The sequence below is a fragment of the Vidua chalybeata genome, chromosome 1, assembly GCF_026979565.1.
Source record: "Vidua chalybeata isolate OUT-0048 chromosome 1, bVidCha1 merged haplotype, whole genome shotgun sequence".
In the NCBI taxonomy this organism is placed as follows: domain Eukaryota; kingdom Metazoa; phylum Chordata; class Aves; order Passeriformes; family Viduidae; genus Vidua; species Vidua chalybeata.
This window is the reverse complement of record NC_071530.1, coordinates 131,053,961-131,077,368: the sequence shown is the minus strand read 5'-3', so window position 1 is coordinate 131,077,368 and position 23,408 is coordinate 131,053,961. Positions and strand designations below refer to the sequence as shown.

The window sequence follows — 23,408 nt, the reverse complement described above, 5'->3', positions numbered from 1 at the left end:
GCTTTCACCAGGCCAGAGCTTCCTAGGTTCCCAAAAATGCTCGTGCATTACAGCCCACAGGAGCTGATCCAGATGCTCTGGGGTAGTTAACCAACATGTAGCAACTGCATTAAGAGCAGATGTGTGCTGTAAACTACACCTGATTCAACATGATGAGCACAGACATACTATACAGCTGATGCACAGATAACACAGGTTTAATTACCCACAGTTTGATTATCCAGTGTTGACATGGTTTTTATGACTAAATCACCCTTGAGACACACGGAATCTGGAAATTGCAACCACAGATAAAAATTTCCTTGCAGCTAAAGTCACAGTACTTTTCTGACAAATTTTGGCTGAGAGTTTTGAGCATTTTTAACTTATCTGGTGTGCAGTGTATTTTACAAGGAGTGAAGTCTTAAGGCATAAATCATTGACTTACAGGAAAACAACTGTGTAACAATATTACAAGATATAGAGAACAGGATGCACTTGGGTTCCAGTTTCTGTTCACTGGCTCACCAGAGACAAGGATCATAAATCAAAAATAGAGAATGAAATCAAAGAAAAGTAACAGGAAGTGTCAAAATGAAAACCTGGCAGAAATTACCAATAGGAAGAAAAAAAAGGGAAAGACTCCAGATGTTTTTTTAAAAAATAAAAACCTGGGAAAGACTCAGTGAACAAAAGATCTACAAGTAGAAAAGAAAGAATAGTATCTTGGGTAGGGGCTTCTCTTTCTTTCTCGCATACAAGCCAGGTCTTTTGAGGCAAGAAAATATGTATCTATTAAGAAGATGAGGGAGGTAAAAAGGGAAAAAATCATATAAACATCACCTCCCCTCCTTTCTTCCTGTGAAGCACAGCTCTGGAAACTGTGATCCCAGAAATATTTCTATCAGGCTTACAATTCAAAAGGTTCATTAAATCCAGAATTATTACCATGAGAGAACTTGATCAGAGCAGCCAGGCTGTAAAGTTTAAGGGGCTCCTTATTCACACATACCTACAGGCTGCAGCACTCACAGTCACACGCCAGGAGCGTGTGAATCCCAGCCCTGCCAGCACCAAGCTCTTTCCTCTGGGGCCATCTGCTGGCTTTCCTGCAGATGCTTCCCAGGACCTTTCTGGGACCATGATTGCTTTATCAGGTGCATCAAAGCTGAGCAGTAAGGAGCCATTCTGCATGATTTCTCAGGGAGCTGCAATCCAAGCTCTGCTGGAAATTGCATCTTTCTTTCCCACATGCCACCACAACTCCCATTACTGGTGCACATTCTACAATCCATCTTCTGAAGACTTTAAAAACAAAATCCAGCCCCACTTCCAATACTTCCCTTGCAATCAGATTTTCTTCCTCCTTCCCCATGTGTGTGCCATATTTAAATGGTCCTATATTTTAATAATTTTGGGGGTAAGGCACACTAACTCTTACCTCAAATAACTCCAACCAACATTAATAAATTTGCCTAAGACTTTCAAACAAAACTGTGAAAGAGAAAATTAGGTTGAACACTGACATTGAGAAAGTTATGAACTGATCCATGTTTAATTTATCTAAGAATTAAACTTAGTCAATAGACTATTAACTCAAGAATACATTACATTTTTATTTGTACATGATAATTTCAGGATAATTTTACCAACTGACAGATATTTGTACCATGCTGCTACTAAACTACAGCATATTACTGTAAATTCCTGTTCAAGTTCCTTAACTCAGGAATAGCTAGATGTTTAAGACTATCATTAAAAAAACAAACAAACAACAAAATACCAAACACAAACAACCTACCCACACTGCCCCAGGCAAATCAAACACCTTTCTCCCTTTACCCCCCAGCATATTTTACAAGTTTTATGATTGTTTGAACAATATTCATGAACCATACTGTAACATGAAGAAACCTTCAATTCTAGCACATTCAATACAAAAATAAATTCATGTTTTGATGAACAAAAATATCCCCTATTATTAACAGAAAATGTGTGCTGTCCCACTGTGGCATTCAGTAGCAATTTGCATCTGAAAGGCTAATTACCTTTCAGACTAGGGAGACAGACTGATATGCTTTCCAGTTTAAAAGCTCCAGTTGCTATAATTCAAAATGACATAACTGGTCTATATTTTATTTGTATTTATTTAAGCATTCAGCTTTCTCTACATAGCTCTGTTGCACTGCAGCCACATCTATTCAGATACAAGGAATCAGGAAAGCCACTTGCTGTATACACGGGATCAGACTGCATGCAGTTACATGTGAAAGTGCACAGTAAATTTACAGTCCATCTGAGCAAAGACTTCTAAAATTAACATGATGATTTCCTGTATATTGTTGTAGCATCCACTGCTTTGAGGAGAAAAAATGAAGAATATGCTTCTTTAGAGACAAAGAAGATCATCATAATGATCTGCTAGAAATCTTTAGCAATGCAGACATCAAAAGTAACTCTAGTCTCTTTAGGCATTAGTTATTTTTCTTGAATAATGTTGAAAAGCTTTTTAATCATTTCATAATCTTAGAGCTGTTTGAGCTCAGAATAGCATCAAATTTGAGACAAATCTGAAAGGCCACAGAATATAAAACAGAATTCTTTGGTATTTTTGCATTGCACTGCAATGATGCTTAAACCTCAATATTAAGTCTTGCAAACCTGTACTGTAAAGATGCTGGAGTCCTTAACAAAACAAGCCCTTTCTTATCTGCTGGCTGGTTGTGTAACATACAAATTAACCCAGTCAAGCTAACAAAACCCAGTGCTTCTCCACAGCCTACAGCCAATGAAAAATCCCCTCGAGTGACATACCCCAAGATAGTCCTGGAGCAGTGGGAAGTAACATCTGGAAGAGGATCTGACCAAAGACCGAGAATGAGGTCTTCATGGTCCTCAGTTGCTTTCTCATCTGGAATACCTGCAGGGTCACTCTCTAGAGACTTCATGTTATCCTTTTTCTTCTTCTTCTCCTCTTTTTGCTTCTGTACCTTGTCCTTGAATATGTCACGATGCTTGGGTTCTTGTGGACCACAGAAGAGTTTGTCTTTGCTTAGATGCAGCAAGTCATCTTCTGTTGGGATGCAGATCATGGCATGCAATTCAGGGTTCCCCTTTCTCAACAGTGACAAATTGACCCAGACGAGAGCCCTTGGGTAGCTCATCAAAATTGGCAAAAAAACATCTTCAGTCATTTCCTTCTGTCCCAGCCGAGAAATGAGGCGGATTCGCCGATCTTTCCCAGCAGTGGGGTAACACCAGGCTGATAGCTGCATTAGTAGTTTCTCACTCCTATTAAAAATTTTCAAAAATAAACATCACAGATAGTTATTAACAAGCAATTTAACAGAAATCCAGCACCCCACATATTTGCAAGAGCACACTTAAAAAAAGCCCTGGGGCTTTCTATAACCTTCCAAGCTGATAATTTTATCACTCTTAGCCTAAAAAGAACATTGGTGAGTAGAACTCATGAGTCTTCTTCAGAAGGAAGGAGACATTACTTGCTTAAACTTCCAAAGCTTGTTAAAACCACAAACACTCTAAAATCTCCAGTGACATTAATGCAGTCCAGAACTTTCAGTGTTTTCTTCCCCTGGTAACCACACAAAAATGAAACACCTGTGTTCAGGCACTTTCCAATACTGTTGCTGCCCTCATGTGTTGCATTGGAATGCAGGGGATTCTCTATTTTCTGGAGACCTTGTTAAGGAGTGCAAAAACCACCTGTGGTGATTCTTGGGAAGAGAATGCAAGATGATTTTCACAGCAATAGTCCTAAAGTCACAATTATGAGCCTCTAAAAGCTCCATCAACCTGGAAGCAGACAGAATACACCAACTCTAAGAACACAGTAAACTCCAGAGTGTTACATTTAAGAAAATTTATGGAGTTTTCTTTATGTAGTCATCAAGTTTGCTGGAGAAAAGCAGAAGGATTTCCATTCAACAGCAGATTCTGATTCATGATAAAGCTATTTAATCTCACTGTATTCGAATGAAATAATTCTCTCATCTTATTAATCAAGGCTGAGCTCTTCCTCTCCTTAATTCAATAAATACCAATAGAGAAATAAAATGTATGTATCATTTTGTCATACCTGAGAACGATAAAGTCACTTGTCTTAGTTTCATCTCTCTCACCAAAATCTTGGGTGCTTGTAACATCCTCTGTCTTTAGGGCATCTTCAGAACTTGTTATTTCCATGGTCTCCTCTGCCTCACCACTCTCAGGGGAAGCTTCTCTGACCACTTCTGCTTTGGGGTCACAAAGGGTCGGCCCTTCAGTTGTGCAGTAGTCAGGGTGTGGGGAAGAAGGACATAAAAATCCTCCTGAAGCTTTCACTCTTTCTTCCCAGTTCTTGGTCAGCTGCCCCCAAGGACAGATGAAAGGAGACAGAGTACCCAGCTTGACATAATTTGCCCTTTTTGCAGGTGGACGTCTAAATGATAAAACAAGTAAGTAAGTAAGAGTATTTTCAAAATCAAGTATTTAAAACAGAAAGGGAATGCGCAGTTAACGTCCTAACCACATTGAACAAGAATTTTAAAAGTACAATCTAGAAAATGCTGCTGTATTTCTGTCAGCTATATCCTTTCAGCCATGTTGGAAACATCTACCTACTGTGACTGACATCACCACCTTTTCCTCTGAACTTCTCCTACTTTCCCCTCCTATCTGGAAGGGGAACCAACACCAGCTGGTGCAGAGGACATATCCAGCTACTCCAAACTCATGGTTAAGAGTTCTCTTTGTTGCAGTAAAAATTAATGCAATCTTCAGAATGCCTCATATTTGAAATTATATACCAAAATGTACCTCTTAATTTAACACTTAGTACATAATTGGATATAATCCTTTGCATTCTCTTACCTCCTCCCCCATTTGCTGCTTAGGCATCTCAAAATAGTTTTGTTTATTTTACTGCTATGCAGCCTTGTTACAGCTCTATAACTGAGCATGTCTCTGGGAATAGAAGGGTTTAACTTATGTGCTCTGTTTAGCAGAGTTAAATATATCTACGATTTCTAAAACACTGGTGAAAGATCTCCAAAAGTCCAAGTCTAAATGAACACAACAACAGATAATTAAGGGAATATTTTAAGCAGTATTCATTTTTGTCATTCTTAACATCAATTTTTAATTAATGTTACCGTTTGAATTTTTCAAGAAGACTGGTTTCCAGTTCTTTGGCAAACTGCATTCCTGCCCGGCAGTCTGGGAAATCATTTGGAGTGTGAGGTGTTCTTTGATATTCAGAATGCTTTAATGCCTCTTGCAAGCCACCCACTCGTACACCTCGATATATCTGTTATAAAAATCAAACACCCAAAAAAGCAATGTTTGAACTGATTTTGGGTTCCTAGCTGAAACAAAACATTAATGCCCAGAGGGTACTTCCTTAGAAAACTGAAAAGTCTAACACTTAAGCTTTAAAAAACGAACTTAAGCATGGTTTCTACAGTTCTAGATGCTAATTTCAACAAAATAGCTAGTCATGCTTTAAATTTCATTCCCCAAAGCTATCAACAAAACTGAAGAAAATTTAACAGATTCTGATCTTGTGCATTGCCAGGAATGTTTATTACTTTGACAGCCACTGCCTGATGTATTTTAACCATACAATAGGTATCACTGCAACTGAATCCCCTGCACATTCAAAAGCATAATTTTAACTGCAGAAAGGCATTAAAACTGCCACCTAAACACTCAAAGCAGGATGCTTCAAACAGCACCAAAGGAGTATTCAAGCTTAACTCAAACTTTGTCTTAAGCTCTCTCCCAAATCAGAAGCAACCTTGGTGACAGAGGTGTAGATATCCAAGCTGGAAATTGATTAGCAGCAGGCACCAAATGTTTTCTCTTTAGAGGCATATGCTTGTAGAAACACAGAGGTATCGCTTCAGCTTTCTCTCCTGACTCCCCACTGATTTGCTGCTGCTAGACTGCCATGTGGGCATAGCTGTCTTGCAACAGAAGACATGGAAAACTATTGTTTAAGTTTCAAGACCAACCTTCTGTCATGAACCAGTTCATATGCCATTTTTTAAAGTGAAATTTTGATCCTGTAATTGGGAATTAGTTATGTGAAGTACACTCTCTAAAATAAATTTTGTGAAGTACACTCTCTAAAATCAATTAATTTAAACTAAATTATATAAATTATCAAATTGACTTGCAATTTGCCATCAAAGTCACTTACAAAAGGAATCCAGAAAGCCATGCCCCAGCCCTTTGGGAGACAGATATCCCAGCCACTCCCCCATCCTGGTCGATCTTCTCCAGCCATTTTCCCTGGCTGCTGCACCAACAGTATGGGAATCTTAGACTCACAAGGACCCAAATCAAGGTGTGATCCAGGTACCAGTAACTGAGCTCTCATATGGTTTAAATCCTGAGAAGGAGGAGACATTTCCCATAAGTTAATAACCATTCTTCTTCCCTCTTCCAGATACCCTTCCAAGATACAGAGAAAAGGTGAGTTTACAGCTAGGAAAAATATAGTAGTAATACACTATATATTTGAACAGAATTTCATCAAGGCATGAAAAATTATTTTAGAAAAAAGAAGTATTAAGCACCCTGTTTCTCTCCTTCTTACTTCCACAGTCCTTCATAAAGAGCAGGTACAAGGTACAATATAGATGAAGGAGGAAAATCAAGTTTTGCAACTTTGTATTTATAGACTTGTGCACAAGACTAGATTGAACAGGTGCTTTTCAGTGCTTGCCATGGAGCAAATCTGAACTGATGGGAAGATTTGGTCATCAAACAGTTTCACATAAAGCATGCTGGCACCAAGGTTTTGGCAATCACCAGTTGTTATATTCCATTGTTCCACATTAAGAATACATTTATGAAGAAATAGACCATCAGACTCCCCGTGTTTTATCAGCTAAACATTAAATTTCATGACAGTATAAAGAACACTGTCTTATACAAAAAGATTGTGCTGGTAACTGTCATGTGCTAGTGTAATATTTTTAAGTACTCTGCTTTTTTACACTATGCCAGACAGTTTGAAAGGGCACAAAATTATATTTCAGAAAGAGTATTTAGAAAGATGTTTTTTGCCATACAAATATTTTCTCTTTCTGATTACAATGGTGCCAAAAGTTTATCACCTCTTGGGACTAAATCACCTTTTTATCCATACACTTTATGGGCTGCCCTCCACTGTCAATGAAAATATCAAGATAGGAGATTTCAAACCCACAACAGCAAACTTGAAGTTCTCTACAAATCACAAGTTATTGCCCAGCACACCCACAGCACAGTGTGCTGCAGTTCAGAAACACAGGATTTCTTTCCTTTTAGCTTCCACAGTTCTTTCATCAGAAGAATCATCCCGACCACAGCTAAAGGCCAGAGCCTTCCTGTGTCACTTTTCTGCTGCACGAGTCAAAGTGATGTATGAAAATCCAATTCCAAACCTTTCTGTTATATAAACCTACAATTGCAGTCCTGCAGGCAATCCAATAAAGCTTCCTTTTAACTGAACCCATGGTCAATGGCTGTGCAAGAACATTATGCAAAGTCAACTTCATGTCAGCAGCTGGATACTATGACATTAAGGAAGCTATTGATTAATCTTAGTTTTATACAAATTTCAAGAGTCTCTTTCTACGGACTCTATGAACCATTTCCTCAATGGAAATCCACCTACTTAGTTACCTGCTCTGATATTTTATTTTCAGTGACGTTCTTACAGATGTCGTGGTCCCAGATAAAGCTGTGAGCACAGTCTGCAGGTACACCCTTCAGGTACAGCTGCCTAACTTTATCATTATCTACAAAAGAAAAGAACCTTCAAAAAAAATTCAAACCATTTCTGTGGTTTAAGTATCAAATTGCCAAAGCCACTTCCATATCATAAGTATAATGAGCAGACAACCAAGAAGAGCCTATTAAAAGCTCGACAAGCATCACTGCTTCTGGCATATCTTACTATCCATGTTTTTCCAAATACAAAATATGAAATCATCTGTTAGTGTTATAAAGACTAACCTCGTATTTTCTCACCAGCGTTTCTTCTTAACAAAAGACATGACTGTTGGCAATGCAAACTAGATCTTTAAATACCACCTTTAATAGTCTGGAATCTGGCAGACTGTGAAGCTCAACAGATTTGATGAAAATCAGAAAGAGCAACATTATAAAGCCTGAAATAAGTCTGCCTAAGTAAACTTGTAAGAGAAGCAAGAGCTACCTTTAAGAAATATACATACAGGAAACATTTGTATGGCTATGCCTAGCATGCGACACTTATTTAGTACTAGTTTCCTGCTCTGGATCTTTTCAGGCTGTGTGCTTCAAGGAAGGGACTATTCTTGCTTATGCCTGCACAAATCAGCAGTTGTGTACATTACTGAAGAAAAACAACAATTGCTGCTTCAAAATGGATTGCTGAAGTATTAAACCTATCTCTTCTCCAGTTTTACAATCTAAGGAAAGCAAAGAAAATGTGTACCTACCTTTAGTGATCTAAGAATTAACAGCCTCCAATGTACAGTACAGTACGCTGTGAATGCTGAGCCATTTAAGTAAAGTAATTCTTATCAAGAAACAATACAATGAACCTATTAATAGTTCTGTGATTAAAAACTTAGAGGGATTGCTCCTCATTTCATCATCCACAAGGTGTTACATATTAAGGGAACATAATGTGTCAGGGTTTGTTTTGTTTTTAAAAATTATTTAAGTCCTTTAAAAAACGGTTCTGCTAAAATTTCCAGGTAATGTAGACAAAGACTCAAAACCAGAAGATATGGATTATTCAGTGGTACTAATGGTACCTAGCAATAGGTACTGCCAAACATAACTGCAATAATTATTTAAAATCCATAGTCTTTAAGATGTACCCATTACTAAAATTTGCAAATCCTTTGCAAGAAATATTACCTACTGCAGCACTTGTGACAATTTGGTCATGTTACTGATACTTGCCATGCATTCTTGCTAACGAATTAGATCTATGTGAGGAGAAGAAATGCAAAAGAAATTATCAGATTACAGTGGCATTACTTCAAATTAAGAACAATAAAACTAAAAAGGGAATTCTTGCCAATTAAGCAGAAGAATTCCTTCTCTGACCAAAAAATTAAGAACAGTAAACTGAGTGGGAACCTAAGAGAACTCAAGACTCCTACAGGCAAAGCACATTCTGTCTGGAGAGAAAGCAAGTATTAATGCCTCAAAAGAAGGAGAAAAAGAGCAACAAAACTGTGTGGTGGTGGTAGGGAATGCCTTCCTGACTCTTACAGATAACCAAGGGGGAAGGGCACATAATTACAAGCATAAGGTAAGGGAAGTACTTTTTCCACCTTCTGTACAGAAAGCAATTGCAAACACCAGAATCTCTTTATGTTAAATTATTTCAACATGTTCTAGTTCCTTTAACTGCAAATTATTCACTGCAAATTTCTCTGCTTTTTTAACATTTCTTTCTATCACTACAGTTCAGGCAGCCTATCCTTGTCATATTCTCAGAGTTCTTTGCAATTCCTATATTCTATAATGGCATGAATATTTGTTTCCCCACTATAGAAAGACCTTTTAAGTCAGTCTCTTTTCATCACCATCTCGTATCCAATATCCTCCTTAACACTAAAATATCCTTCTCTAACTTGGTACATTCCTTCTCTTTGATCCTTGCTGAACCTGGAGAATTTATTCTTTCTACTAAGCATACTATAATTAAAATCATAATCCCAAATCCTCACACCAGTTCTTCTTACCTCTCTCCTGTTTTCTTCAGTTATATTTTAAGATTTCTGGGGAAATAACCAAATAACCTTACTGATGATTAAGTTGCTGGTAATAGTGAAAGTAAGATGTTAGGGCTAGTAGAGGAAATAGGAAGTTTCACTACTAAGCACATGAAGCTCATCAACAAGCTACTTCTGCTGGTGTCAATGGTTGGTGTTTAGACAATACAGGCAGATAGAAGAAGGCTTTGTTCCATTTTGAGCTATTGATCTGATTTGCATAGCTGATTAACTGTCTTATCTGGCCTAAGAGTTCTACTTGAAAATTTTCCTTCCTCCCTTTCGCAAAATAAAGCATAAAAAATAGAAACTGCCTGGGAGCAGTCGGACAGCCCTTTGTCTGCAGGAGGGTGGGTATCAGGACAGCTGGGGACATACACCTACACCTCTGCAAGAGGTGCATTTAGAGGCATGGACCCAGGCTCTGTATCTACAGAAGGAACGTTAGTTCACATATCTTTCATGGTGTATTCTCCTTCTATGCATCTCACTCACTGATTATGTAGATGTTTCACCATACTCCATGTTGAGCGTTTTTTAAGGCAGTGGGATTTGTTTTTTCCATACAAGACAGTAACAACATATAAAAATGTCAGAAGTGTACTTTAAACTGGAGAAAATTACAGTACTAATGTGCAGTCATGTGGGAACTGACTGCTTACTGGGAGTCTTGACTCCAGCCTGAAGAAATAAAGACAGTGATTTGGTTAAATCCGATCAGCCCGGGCTCATGACACACAGCTTGCACACATGCATATGCACTGAAGAGATAAAGTAACTTGGAAAGACTGAAATTACATTTGATTTGTTAGTGTGTTACTTACAGGGAAAAACTACAGAGGCATATCTCAGAACAGCAGTTTGGAAAAAAAAACAGTATGAACAGATGTGTGTCATTCCACAGACTGCATGTATGACAATCCCTAAGCAAAGGTGATGGCCTTAACTTACCTAAACTAGTCACTCATTTGACAAACAATGCATCTTTAAATTAGCAAAGTTTATCTAAGAAAATCAGTTGGCTTTCATACAATACTGAAAAACAAGAGAGGCTAAAATACATATGGAACCTGTATGCTACTGTATACAATGCTATTTCAATCTTACTAATATTAATCTTAATAGTACTTGAATGTCCAAGAAGCAAAAAAGGAGGGAAAAGTGTGGAATACACCAATAGTTCCCTTTTACTGCTCAATAAACAAGATGTGATTAAGACAAATAAATTACTATTAACATTTTTAATAGAGGTCAGCTCACGATATTACTGTATCTGAGTAAGTTCACAACACAATCAAGACTCAGAAAGTTTATGTAATTCAAAGGCTTATAAAATGACTTTTTTTTTTTCCAGAAGGAGGAAATTAATAGCACTGCAATGGAATAACAGATCTTAGACAATTCTTTTTTTTTGGGGCAAGTTCTACTGAAAGATAGTGGTATTGTCTATCTTCTTTCAGCCTTCTGCCTACTCAATTTTTTCAGCTGCATGTAACAGTAACTTATTTAGCAGAACCTAAATTAGAAGTAATTACGCTATTTACCTTTCCTTGCTAGCTGAACAAGTACCTCCTCCTGCTAAATAAAAGTCAGAAAGGACAGAAGCAGTTTTAAGTTCATTATGAAAAAAAAAAGACTCAGAAAGATACAAAAAAGCAACACCAGGTTTTCTGAGTATCTGTGGTATGGAAGATATTTTGCAAGTGAAGGATAACCCCAGGTAGAAAGAGTTGAAGATGGACATTTCTATCCAGTCAAAGGAAAAGACATAGAGGTGCTCTTGACTCCCTATCTTACACCATTACCTCTTTACCATGGCCATCCTTCCTGAGGGAAAATCAGATCCAGCAGTGGGAGAGACACTACTATGAGACATTTAAAATACCTAAATGCCTTCTGTTGATCTTGCCTTCTTGAACACATCCTCACAGACATGACAAACAGAATGAAAGACATCAAATTACTTTCTGTAGCTGCTAACTCTTCTAGCGGCTCAAACCAGTATCTGTAAGCAAGTGCTACATATCTCACCTTACTTCTCAGCAGGAAGGAACCAAAGTAGAGGTCGTGTATGCTGCAGCATTTCCAACAGGAACACTAATGAGAAAGCTAGCTGAGCAGAACTAATTAACAGAAAGGCTGTTCTAGATACAGAGGGGAGAACAGGAGGATGCAATTGAAAATAGCAGAATTTTGCAAAGAGCTGAAAGTAACTGAAGTAGGAACCTGTCTTAAGTCATATGTAAGACTAGATTATTCTAGTGTCATGTAAACAGACCACCAAGGAAATTCAGTATTTTGAAGTCTCTGGAACTTTCAACTTTTCCTATTTGCTACTGCTTGCTAGCTGGCTATCATGTTTCTCCTATTAGGTGAGGCAGCCTGTGTCCAGTCAACCTAATTGGGAATGCCTTCACTGTACACAAACTCCACTATATCCTGTGCATACTTTTGCACATTTCTAGAGGACATTCACATCCATATGAATTTGAATTTTGCACTGAAACATTGTGCAAGTCAGCATTGAAACGAAAATTTCAGAAGTTATGCTTGCACCTTTCATTTTCTATCATAACCAGCATCTTGGCCATCTGAAATACTAATCCTGCAAAGGTAGTAACTTTTTTGCAGTGGAATTGCAACTTTCAACATTGTAGGCCTATAAACCAGAAATAGCAGATATCTTCTTGGAGGGAGAAACAGGAAGACTAAACACCAAACAGAAACTTACTATGGAGCTTTTAGCACCTGGTTGGCCTTGCCAGGATTCGAACCTGGATCATCTGTATGGTCAGACAGAGGCTTCCACTGAGCACAAGACCAGCTTTGGTGCATGTCCCTCCCTCACAACTGCTGTTCTAGAACCTATGCAACTTTCAAGCTGTTTCTGTTCTGCCAGAGGCTCTGGAAATGGGAAATATTTTGAATGAAAACCTAGAGAAAAACAGCGAGACAATCCATAGAAGATGACAGTAAATGAAAACAAAAGCATAGAGAGAAACTAAATATCTTCATATAATATAGACAAGGGATTTTACCTTGGTATTTTTCAAAGTCTGGCATGGCTTTTGTCTTCTTTTTTGGCAAATTGACTCGAGGATCTCCAACAGTGAGGCCAAGTATTGTACCTGGTGGCATATCTGATGGTGAGCTCATCCCTTTAAAAACACACAGATGAACATTGACATTGAAACCAATTAAGTTGTGGTCTTTTTCTGCACTAGTATTTTGTGTATTTTTGCCTGCAGTAATGTGACACCACTGTAAGCCAGTGCAGTAATTCAGAATACTCTATTTAATATGTTTTGAAAACTCACCAATGCTTGTTAAATGTTCAGTAACAAAAAAGTCAACAAGAGCAGTGCAAGGCTTGGTTTGCAATTACATTTACATTTAGCATAGAAATGAAGTCACTGTCACAGATTCAATTCATCCTTTGCATTTGACAAATTTCAAAGAACTACCAACCTTTGTTTTACACCTGCCTTCATGAGAAATGAAATTTAGAAGTATTTTGTGAAAGTTTTACCTCATCTCTGCTTAACTGCCTCACATTGGATAGACAGCTTGAATACAGTGTTGAGATCTACCAAAGTGCCTTACCTGTTTCAGTGCTAGAAATTGAGAAGATATCGTTAACTTTATGAAACTTTACAATTCAGCCAAATACACAACTGTTAATTTAGAAATGAACATATATAAATTAAGTATAATACTTTCACTTTGGATTGGAGGCTACCGTTTTATCTGTGGATGTATTGTACAACTTACTGTCTTAATTTGAACTGTGCGGTGAGAGAGTGAGAGCATACATCAGACTGTATAACCCATCAGCAATCCCAAATCTAAGTTCACAAAGATAACAAACAAAATTCAGTTTCTCTATTAAAAGTTTGAACTACACATACGATTTATATTCCTTTAAATACCCCCAAATGTAACATTTTTCAATTCTTTGCCATGCCCTAGCAAGTACCTAAGCACATACTCAAAGGCATCACCCTCTTGATCATGCAAAAAATAAGCATGTACAAAATGAAGTCAACTTTATTAGCATGCCAGTCTTTACCACTAGAATTTAAGTTTCCCCCCCGTCCACCAATAGCACCCATGAGCCCAAATACCTTCCAATAGCTCAAAGATTGCACTTTGACATTGATGAAGAGATACTTTTTCAGAGTCCTTGCAGTTTTCTACCCACCAGTTATTCAGTTCTGTCTCTGAATCTGCCATCTCCTGGAAAACAATGTATCTAATTAAACTGAAATGGTTATTCATTATTTTCTATCAGTATGAATTGAGTCTCAGTTTGCCTTAACTACTATAGTCACTTTCTTCCTCTTCAAGTTTTAAACCAAAGTAATTTTTTCCTGGTGAAGTGTAGTCCTATACTTTACAATAACCTCTAATAAACTGTACAATTTAACCTGTGTTCCAAAAATAAATAAAGCAATCCACAATACTTCCTAATTCTGACATTATTTCTTACAGAAAGACAGAGATTTCATGGCCTCATCATGTTGGTTTCAAGAGACAAAAAAAAAAAACAATAAAACCACAGTGATGGTATATGCCAATAAGTGGATGAAACACCTAAATCCTGGAGAAACTCCATATTTGATTGAAAACATCTAAGTTTTCTGTACCTTACATGTCTTGCCCCCTAGTTCTAGGTGCTCTAGCTCATTGTTTGAGAAACAGGATGAATGGTTTGACAAACAGAATATGAATTATTCTGGATCTCTCAGCAGAAACTACACAGCCTGTTCAACAGCACCACTGTTTTTATTTTCTTCCTACTCCCACTGAAAATCCAGGTGGGAGTTCTTCCTGAGATCAGCATTAGAGACTCAAAACAGAGAAGCCACCAGGGTAATACATAGGTTAGCCTTTATGAAAAGTAAGGCTAGATAATTTAAGGGTCTTTCTAGCAAAAAACAAGCTTGCACATTCTAAGAACGTTACCAAAATTACAGTAACATCCAAAGTCAATTTCCTTACTGTTTGGACAGAAGCTGCCTTCAGGGTCTCTGTAAGGACAGAGTGTGATAATGGGCCGATCAGCCGGTATCTGAGAATCTCCATGCTTCTGTCACTGAAACAGGAAAGTTTCAGTTGAATGTACAACACACATTATTTTCCCTAGTACTGTTAAGCCAGAAATGCAGCATATGTTATATGGGCCACAGCTTCTGACTCTACTGTGAACAAACCTGATTGCAATGCCAGTAGTCCGTGAGATCCAAGAGTAGGACTGGAATGGATCTCTAGTGCCGTCACCAATTATTTTTTTCACTGGCACAGCCTTTTCTCCTTCTTTATCTTCCTTCTTTCTTTTATTGCCAAGGCTCGTAACAACTTCCACTTGTTTTTCCTCTTGAAATGATGTTGTAACAGGCTCAGAAATACAGATTTCTTCAGGTTCTGAACACTGAAAAATTGCTTTTAACTCCCTCAGTATGTCCTTAGGAAAAATGAAGTTTGCATTAGGATGATATGCAGTGCACTGCAAACCTTAAGTATACTTTTGAAAATTATACTCTATTATTTAATTTTCCTATATGGATTTCAAGGAATAAAATTTAATTCTGCTGAAGTCAAGGGCTTGCTAAGAAAAGCTGAATGTAATATTGGAAGTTGCTAAGAATTTGTTCTCTTGAAAATTAACACAAGGAAAACTGCCTGTGCACAACATTTTATTTTTTTCATTTTCTTTTTTTTAAAGCTGATAGCTAAGTATCAGATTATAATTATCCATGATGATACTGAACTTATCCTGCTGGGGGTGAATCAAGCAACATCATATTGCACATAAATCCTGAAGGAAGTGACACTAAAAAATTTTACAGAGGCTCAAACACTGAACACCCCAGCAGCATGCATTTTCTGTACAAGCTTTATAAAACAAGTTGCAGAACATGAATATTGTTAGAGTGGAAATAGTCTTCCAACTTTTAGTTCCTGAAGCCATGTATTATATCCAGTTCTTCCACACTTTTCAGATGACCTCTTTCACATTAATATCACCTAATACATAAAGAAATAAGAGTTCAACTATATAGGAAAAAACACCTGCTTGAGAGCTGGATGCACCCAGATCCACAACTGTCTGTTTTCAGACCCATCCCTGGGTTTCCAAATAAATGTAACAGGACCAAGCATATCTTCAGGATAGCGATCTGCTCGGTAAAGATTCAGGGAACCCTCAAATCTTCCAGACAGGCAAGAAGCCTCTTGAAATGTCAATCCTAAAAAGAAGATACTTATTGAAGAACAAAATAATATGTTGTTTAATAAACAAAGTAAAATTGAAATTCAGTCTGGCTGCTGAGTGGCTAATGTTGTACCATAATTAGCTTATTAATAAGCCACTGAAATAAAAATGTCTAGTGCTACTATGACATCTTAATTACATTTTTCACTCAAAATCACAACTCAGTATCAACTCTGTTACTACTATTGAGTAACTACTACTGACACATTACTAAAAAAGGAAAAGGATGGGTCATCCTTTAGTCTATTCAGAATCTTTATTTTGAACTATCTAAAGTTTACCTGTGTCAATGCTACATATTCGAGCAAGTTGCTTCAGAAGCTCATTCTCTTTACCCTTCAACTCCAGGCAACAATAATATGATAAGTCCTGAAACAATATGATAGTGTCAAAGTGAGGATAACTCTTTAAAGTGAGCCTGTTAAGAAAGGATCAGACAGGGCCTCACAATTTACACTTAAGTAGAAATTTTTCATTCTCTAAAATTTGCTGAAGTGAAATGACTTTCTTTTTAACTTAAAATTAATAGCTGTAGGAGAGTGGTGAGGCATTTCTCATTTGACGGCCAACCTGCCTCTCAAAACAACAGATCAAAAAGGACATAGAATAAATTATCTTTCCTCAATAGCTGCTCAGGTAGATGACATAAGGATTCAGTTAACCTTTTAGCTCTTGAGAAAACTGAAAATGCAGTATTTCAGTCATAGTTACCATAAGACTCCTTTAAAGGTTCATCTTATTCTCTCTGAAACTTGCCACCCAGAATTACACTTATAAAATTATTCATTTCATACTTAGCAGTCTTATTAAAAGCTGACCCAACAGTACTTCACAGAGACAGAAATATTCATTGTAACTAAGCAGTTGATTACTTCACCTTGGCAAAATACCCAACAAAACACATAGATATGGTACCTGAAGAAGGCATTGCTTTGTCATGGCTCGGTAACAAGCCCTGTAGCTCTTCTCTGTAGGGCTGTTTCCTAAACAGTATCCCCATTTCTTTACCATATGAAATCTCTTTGCATGCCAAATATGGGTTTCCAGCCAAATATTCTTCCGTTGCCTGTGATTAAACTCTGCTACCAAATTTATGTGGCGTCTTCTAGCTTTGCGGCATTTAGTCTTTGACTGTTCTTTTTTCTGATGTACAGCTTTCTCTGCCTGTTTTTTAGAAGAGAGGATATTGAAGTAAATCTCAAAAGAAAAAAAAATCTGAAAAGAAAATGGCTGAAATACAAGAATACAGGAAGCACTAACATTAAATAATACCATGTTGGATCATTCTTGAGGGTAACTAACTTTGAAATTGTCTATGCAAATCACATCCACAGAAGTGCATTAAGGTTTGATTGAAACCCATGTATAAAACAAAATCCCCACACATTCAGAAACTTAACAGTGAGCAGTAAGTGCTACTACTTCCTGTATGAAGTTTTTGCCACACATCAATATAGTCACATGAACAAATCAATGTGACCTGGAAAATGCCTGGAGATTTGAGCTCATACAGAAGCAGTACAGACTATCAGACTGACAGAAAGGACCCTATCAGTTCTACAACTCATAGAAGCTGACAAGAGAGGACTGTGGTAACATCCTGAAAACAACCAGATTAATCAAGGTCTGAATTATTACATGTAGATGCATGACTAGAGAGGAAGATGTGACTCAATCAATGGTTGAATTTTCTTTTTGTGAAGAAAAGTAGTACAAAGAAATAGGATTATAAAACATACAAAAAGATTCTTAGAATATTCTTTATAAGCTCACCAAGAAACACTTGATAACAGACCACTGGTTATAAGAATAGCAAAGGAATGAAAATGACAGAAGATCAGTGCCAAGAACACTAAAAACAGTGAAGCAACCCATGAAATCAAAATAGAACTGGAAAAAAAAATGTATCTTCCCATCAGACCCATCATTCACCACAGAGAAGGAAATACAAGCCACTGGATCAATGGCAGGTGACTGGTTCAGAAAGGCATTTACAGAAAAAGGAATGTGGCATTCTAGGTGAAAAATATACATCTTTAAGCTTATTGAAGAGATAAGAGATGGTCCAGGTAAATGTTTCGATGAATATGGTCATGACAAGGGGTCTTAAGACAAATGAAGAAAATGCAGCAGAACTGAAACAGATCACTTTGAAGATGTAGATGAAACACCGAAAAATAATAGGCAGAACCTTTACAAAAACAAGTAACAGAGATATGACAAGCTGCAAGAAAATGTGAGCCTGTGCAAACACATAAGCCACAGCAAAAAACCTGAAGACAGAAAATGTAGCAGAAGAAATACAGTTGCACCAGGGCCAATTAAATAATCTCAAAAATCCAATGGAATGGAAACAGAGATGGGAGAGGGAGTGTGAGCATGTACACAGAAGTTAGACAGGCTGTCATATGAAAGGAGTTAAAAAAGCAGGACACAAAAGAACCAAACATAAACATTAGAGAAATCCAGATTTAACAAGAATAACACAAAACTAACTATGCAAAACAGCCCATGCCTTCTTCCTTCAGTTCCCAGAAAACATGCCCAAACTGCATCTCTTATCATGTCTGACAAAGCAAAAAGAATGTGAAGCAAAACAGTAAAATGAGATTCAGGTTGTGAAGATCCAATAAAACACCCTAAAAAATATGTAATTGGCATGTGGCAGGGAAGTATCCAAAGCGATTTCTGAACCATGAACAACCATCTTCAGGAACTCAGGGTGGAGGGGGCAAGGTCCCAACTTAAAGACAATGCAAAAGAAAAAAAGAATGCAATGAATAAACTTATCAGTCAACCTTAATACACAGAAAATTTACCAAGCAAACTCAATTGATCACTTTAAGAATTCTGAGAGATGATAAAGTGATTAATGCCAAACATTGGGAAGATCATTTCCCAATAACATCCTGCTGAACCAATTTTTAATTTTCCATTTTAAACATACAGGAAGGTCACAGTGAGTAAGGAGCAAGTAACCCCCATAGGCATATTCTGACTAAATGCTGAGATACTGCTACAAAAAGAGTTCCATGAGCTGTTAGGACTAGTCAATTAGTAAGTCTTAGAGCTGCATGCAGCCTGCAAATAACCCCAGTGTACCTCCCACATTTGAGCTATAACACTCACACCATTGCATCAGCTGTGCTAGCTTGAGGCTGGCACAGTCACATCCTAAAGCTGTGGTGGGATGCAAGGCAGACAGGTCTTACTGAGGACTCTTGGACCACCTGGGACCAGTGCACCACCTGAACAACCTCTACTGCAGTGGACTCTTTTATCAGTACTCTAAGAACTTTTCAAGATGTCCAGTAATCACAAAGCCAGGTGGTTGGTGAGACCTATTTGAGCTACCACCTAAACCTGAGGCGTTCCTGCATTTTGAATCCAAACGTCAATCAAAATTTAGGGTACTCAGGGAAGTCTGGCAGAAGTTCAGGTCTGAACATTAATAACTATAGAGCTGAGCACTGTGCTTTGGCTGTGCCCACTACATGAAATGCTGTAAAACACACTTATACCTCTTTCCTGGCCATCTCTTGGAGCCGCCTGGGTAGGCGTCTCACATTGTGACTCATTGCTCGCCTTCGCATGTGCCTAGGGAGGGTCTGGAAAACCAGAGAGTTGGAAGACTTCTGCGAAACTGCTTTCAACATGGCACTGATCTCGGCAGCACGAGCTTGAGCAAAGGTAGACACTGGAATGAAAAGAACTGCGTCAGAGCATGACAAACAACAAAAAAAACATAGGAGGATACTGTATGTAAATTACAGAATTACTCGACTGCAGCAGTCTGATATCTTCTTGACATAAAAGTAAATACTGTACACTGTCACTGAAGAAATTTCAGTTCTTTACATATCCTGAAGTTTACAGATATGGTCAAGCAAATATTTATACGTGAATGAATCTCAAAGCTGTTTAACCACCAATTCCTTTTTGCACTAAATACTTCTTTGTTAAATTAGAATAGCAATCTTTTCAGGTGGTATTCATGGAGATGAAAAAATCTTTAGCATGGAAAAAAAAATGGAAGCAGTAACATATTACAGACTGTTTTGAAACAACAAATAAAAATCCAGAGCTTGGTCTCATTTCATGTTTATGGAATTGTATCTACTATCAGAGCACTGCCACATTTTGCAAAGCTGATTTGCTCTCCTAAGTAAACATTCTGTTAGACAAAAAGCTATATTTAACTTACATCACGAGTAAAATCAGTTTAACTGGCTACATTAAAAGCAGATGACTGTCAGTACTCATTTTGCTGGCAAACAGCAACCAAAATGCATATTCCCTCACTACAAGCAGGTGTAACTTTTCCACTCAGAAGTCTGAAAGAACCCATTGAACAACAGCTAGTCATTCATTCCAGTTCACAACTACTTCTGTGTTCTGGAGAAAATCAGGAAAAACAGAAGTGTTAGCATCAGTTCTAATTTTTGCTCTTCCACAAAAACAAAGATGGCAAACTTAACTACCAGCAAATTGCCCTGGACAGATAAATTACAACCTTTTCACACATACAAACCTGTTATGTATTTTGGCATTTCCTCAGATACACTTTGGTGTCCTCCTTGCCATCCTCCTCTTCCTCTGCCTCTCTCTCCTCTATTTTGCCCCTTTGAAAAATATTGGTCTTTCCTGTAAGAAGGCCCAGATGACTGACTTGAAAATTTCTGCTGCTGCTGCTCAGAACGAACATCTCCTGGAAGGTTTAGAGATGAAAAGAGGTTAGAGAAACACAAATTAGTCTGCGTAACCGACAACTCTATTAGTCTTTCCTCATAAAACTGCATTGCAGACTCCGATTATATTTAATACATGTAACTGAAAAAGCCACCAGAAATCAGAAGAATTATGTTCTTTCTTACAGGAATAAATAAGAATTTTACGCTGCCCTGAAGCAAACTTGTAGTAGATTAAGTAACTTTTGCATGCTCTGAAAATGGCACGGAATCTAGACTTTGCCTCCAAGAGTCAGAGCGAAATCAGTCCATGCAACATCATAGTGATTTTTAATATTGTCTTGTCAGAGCTTTAGTAACAAAACAGCAAAGTTATTTTTTCCACTTGCTCCTTTATATTTTTTTTTTTTCTATAAGCAAATGTATTCTTGTCCAACATATATTTCTTTTACAGCAATAATTAAGGTAAGCATGATACATGTATGTTGGTGCATTAAGTTGCTTGTCTGGTACAAACACTTAAACCCATACTGAAATTAAATAACTAAAGCCTACAGTAAAGCTTTCTAAGGTACAGACATACCTTTCAGGAGTGCTAAGCACCTAGCAAGTACCAAAAGTTTCAGAGGGCCTTGAAGTCCTTATTCAAAAACCAGTGTATATTCAGCCTAACAAATATTATATATTAGTTTAGATTACTTTATGTTCAGTTAAGCCTTAGTTAGGATTTCTAGTACAACTTGAGATATGGTTCTCAGGCAGTTCATGCTGGACATTCCAACTAAAAAAGCTCCAGACAGCCACTCCTATCACTCCATCCACTACATCAAGACAAGTGCTCGAGAGAACAAGGGGCAATAGCATTCAGGGAGCTTCTCTAGTGAAAATCAACTTGTGTGTCCACAGAAATGGAGAGAGAGATTAAAAAATCCAGTTTTCAGGTTGATCAGCTTCTTAACCAAGCCTGTCCCTTTGTCCCAAAAATGCTACCATTGGCATGAAGACCAGCCAGGAGCAGACTCACATTCAGGAGCATCTCAATTTATGAGAACTTAAAAAGACAAAGAACCTCCTTTTTCCATTTCAAATAAGCAAGAAACTGAAGTTTCATGTTCAGCAGGAGTACTGTTGTAGCCTGCTGCAACCACACATCATGCAGAACTGCAGTAAAACTGCAGAAAAAATAATTTGGTGTAGAAACAGAAATTAGCTTTTATGTGGAACAATTCCCTGACCTGGTTTTCCACATACTTGACAGCAGCATCATCCAGACACTGAGGTGAAAGCGAGAAGGAAATAGCTGGGAAAGAGGGATGGAAGCTGTCTCAGCAAATCTGTGTAGGCCTACAGCCCAAAATCAATTCGTATCACAAACACACCCTCTTAATGGAGGAAGTAAAAATTGTAATCAGAAGACAGAAGACTGTTTGGTAAAACAGTCACTGACTTAATAACTAAAAAACCCTTAAATTATTTTAGCTACTGTATAGATCCACAGTTTTGTAACTCCTATTTAGAATTTTTCTGTCCTATTTCAACAAAACAGCTTTGTAAAACTGTGATACTGGCACTACAGAAGAATGCTACATGGGTGAAAATCCACGTCTTTTAACAGAACAGAAAAACATGACCATGTAATCTTGGAAATTCCCTGCTACAAATACAGTTAGAAAAATGTATTGATCTGGCAGTACTCCTGTAATGACATTCCAAAATCTTCAGACATAGCTAAGCATAATTCGCTATGTCATTCTGTCTGCTTAGGAACTCTTCAGTCACCTAAATACACAATGATACTTCAGGTTTTTTTCATTCAATCACAAAGATGCAATTTGTCAGCTTCTGAAGGCCTCACAGTAACAAGTCATTTTATGTGTGGGGTTTTTCCCAGAAATAATGTAGGTAACAAATATCTAAATGTGAAGGTGGTGGGGGAAATTGAGGTCCGATTGAATCATAAAGGATTGCAGGTCAAACCACAAGGACAAAAAGAGCACCTAGCATACAAGCCGACAGGATCTTTTAGTCTTCAGCTGCAAAGGTTACCTGTGTACAAAATGCTCCAGCAATAACCCAGGACACTGCTATTTTGGGGACACGCCCCGCTGCCTCCTGCCACGACCCTTCACAGGTACAGGAGCCACAAGGCCCAGGAGGCAAACTGGTCGGGCGTGCAGATCTGAGGGAAAACTAGTGCATGGACCATAGCACCAGCCCCCCCGCACCTCCCAGGTCTGGCGGAAAAGCAGGGGAGAAACTGGATTGGGTGTAACATCTAAATTCGTTTTACGACTAGGAACTGTAGGGATTCGTTATGTAATCGAAGGGATGATAGAGAGAAGGGCATATTCACAGGGTACAGAATAGTTTGGGTTGGAAAGAGCCTCTGGAGACCATCCAGTCCAACCCCCCCCCCCCCCCCCCCAAGGCAGGGTCACATGTAGCAGGTTACACAGGAACGCGTCCGGGTGGGTTTGGAATGACTTCAGACAGGGGGCTCCCACAGCCGTACCTGGGGTCGGGCAGGCTCTGCTCCCACCGCCGGCGAAGGGCCCCGGCTCTGCGGGCAGCGTGACGCTGGCCGGCTGGTTCCTCATCTTCTTGGCTCGCTTCTTCTCCCGCGCCCCAGACATCTCCGGCGGGGTTGCGGAGCCTCTCTGTAGCGGGCAGAGGAGGGCAGAGGTCGGCGGGCGGTGCAGC

At 38.2% G+C, this 23,408-nt stretch overlaps 1 protein-coding gene across 1 annotated transcript; it reads right to left on the bottom strand.

Annotated features, from left to right (window-relative positions):
- Positions 1 to 1,511: 1,511 nt before the first annotated feature.
- On the bottom strand, positions 1,512 to 23,402 carry POP1 (POP1 homolog, ribonuclease P/MRP subunit). The gene is made up of 15 exons (XM_053965621.1): positions 23,221 to 23,402; positions 20,552 to 20,728; positions 19,542 to 19,717; positions 16,936 to 17,184; positions 16,302 to 16,389; positions 15,819 to 15,994; positions 14,960 to 15,210; positions 14,748 to 14,841; positions 13,871 to 13,982; positions 12,785 to 12,904; positions 7,654 to 7,769; positions 6,182 to 6,373; positions 5,133 to 5,287; positions 4,079 to 4,420; positions 1,512 to 3,270 (listed from the first exon to the last, which is right to left on the bottom strand). Exons 1-15 carry the CDS (start codon positions 23,339 to 23,341, stop codon positions 2,613 to 2,615), a joined length of 3,027 nt encoding a protein of 1,008 aa, XP_053821596.1. The 5' UTR covers positions 23,342 to 23,402; the 3' UTR covers positions 1,512 to 2,612.
- Between the last annotated feature and the right edge of the window lie 6 nt (positions 23,403 to 23,408).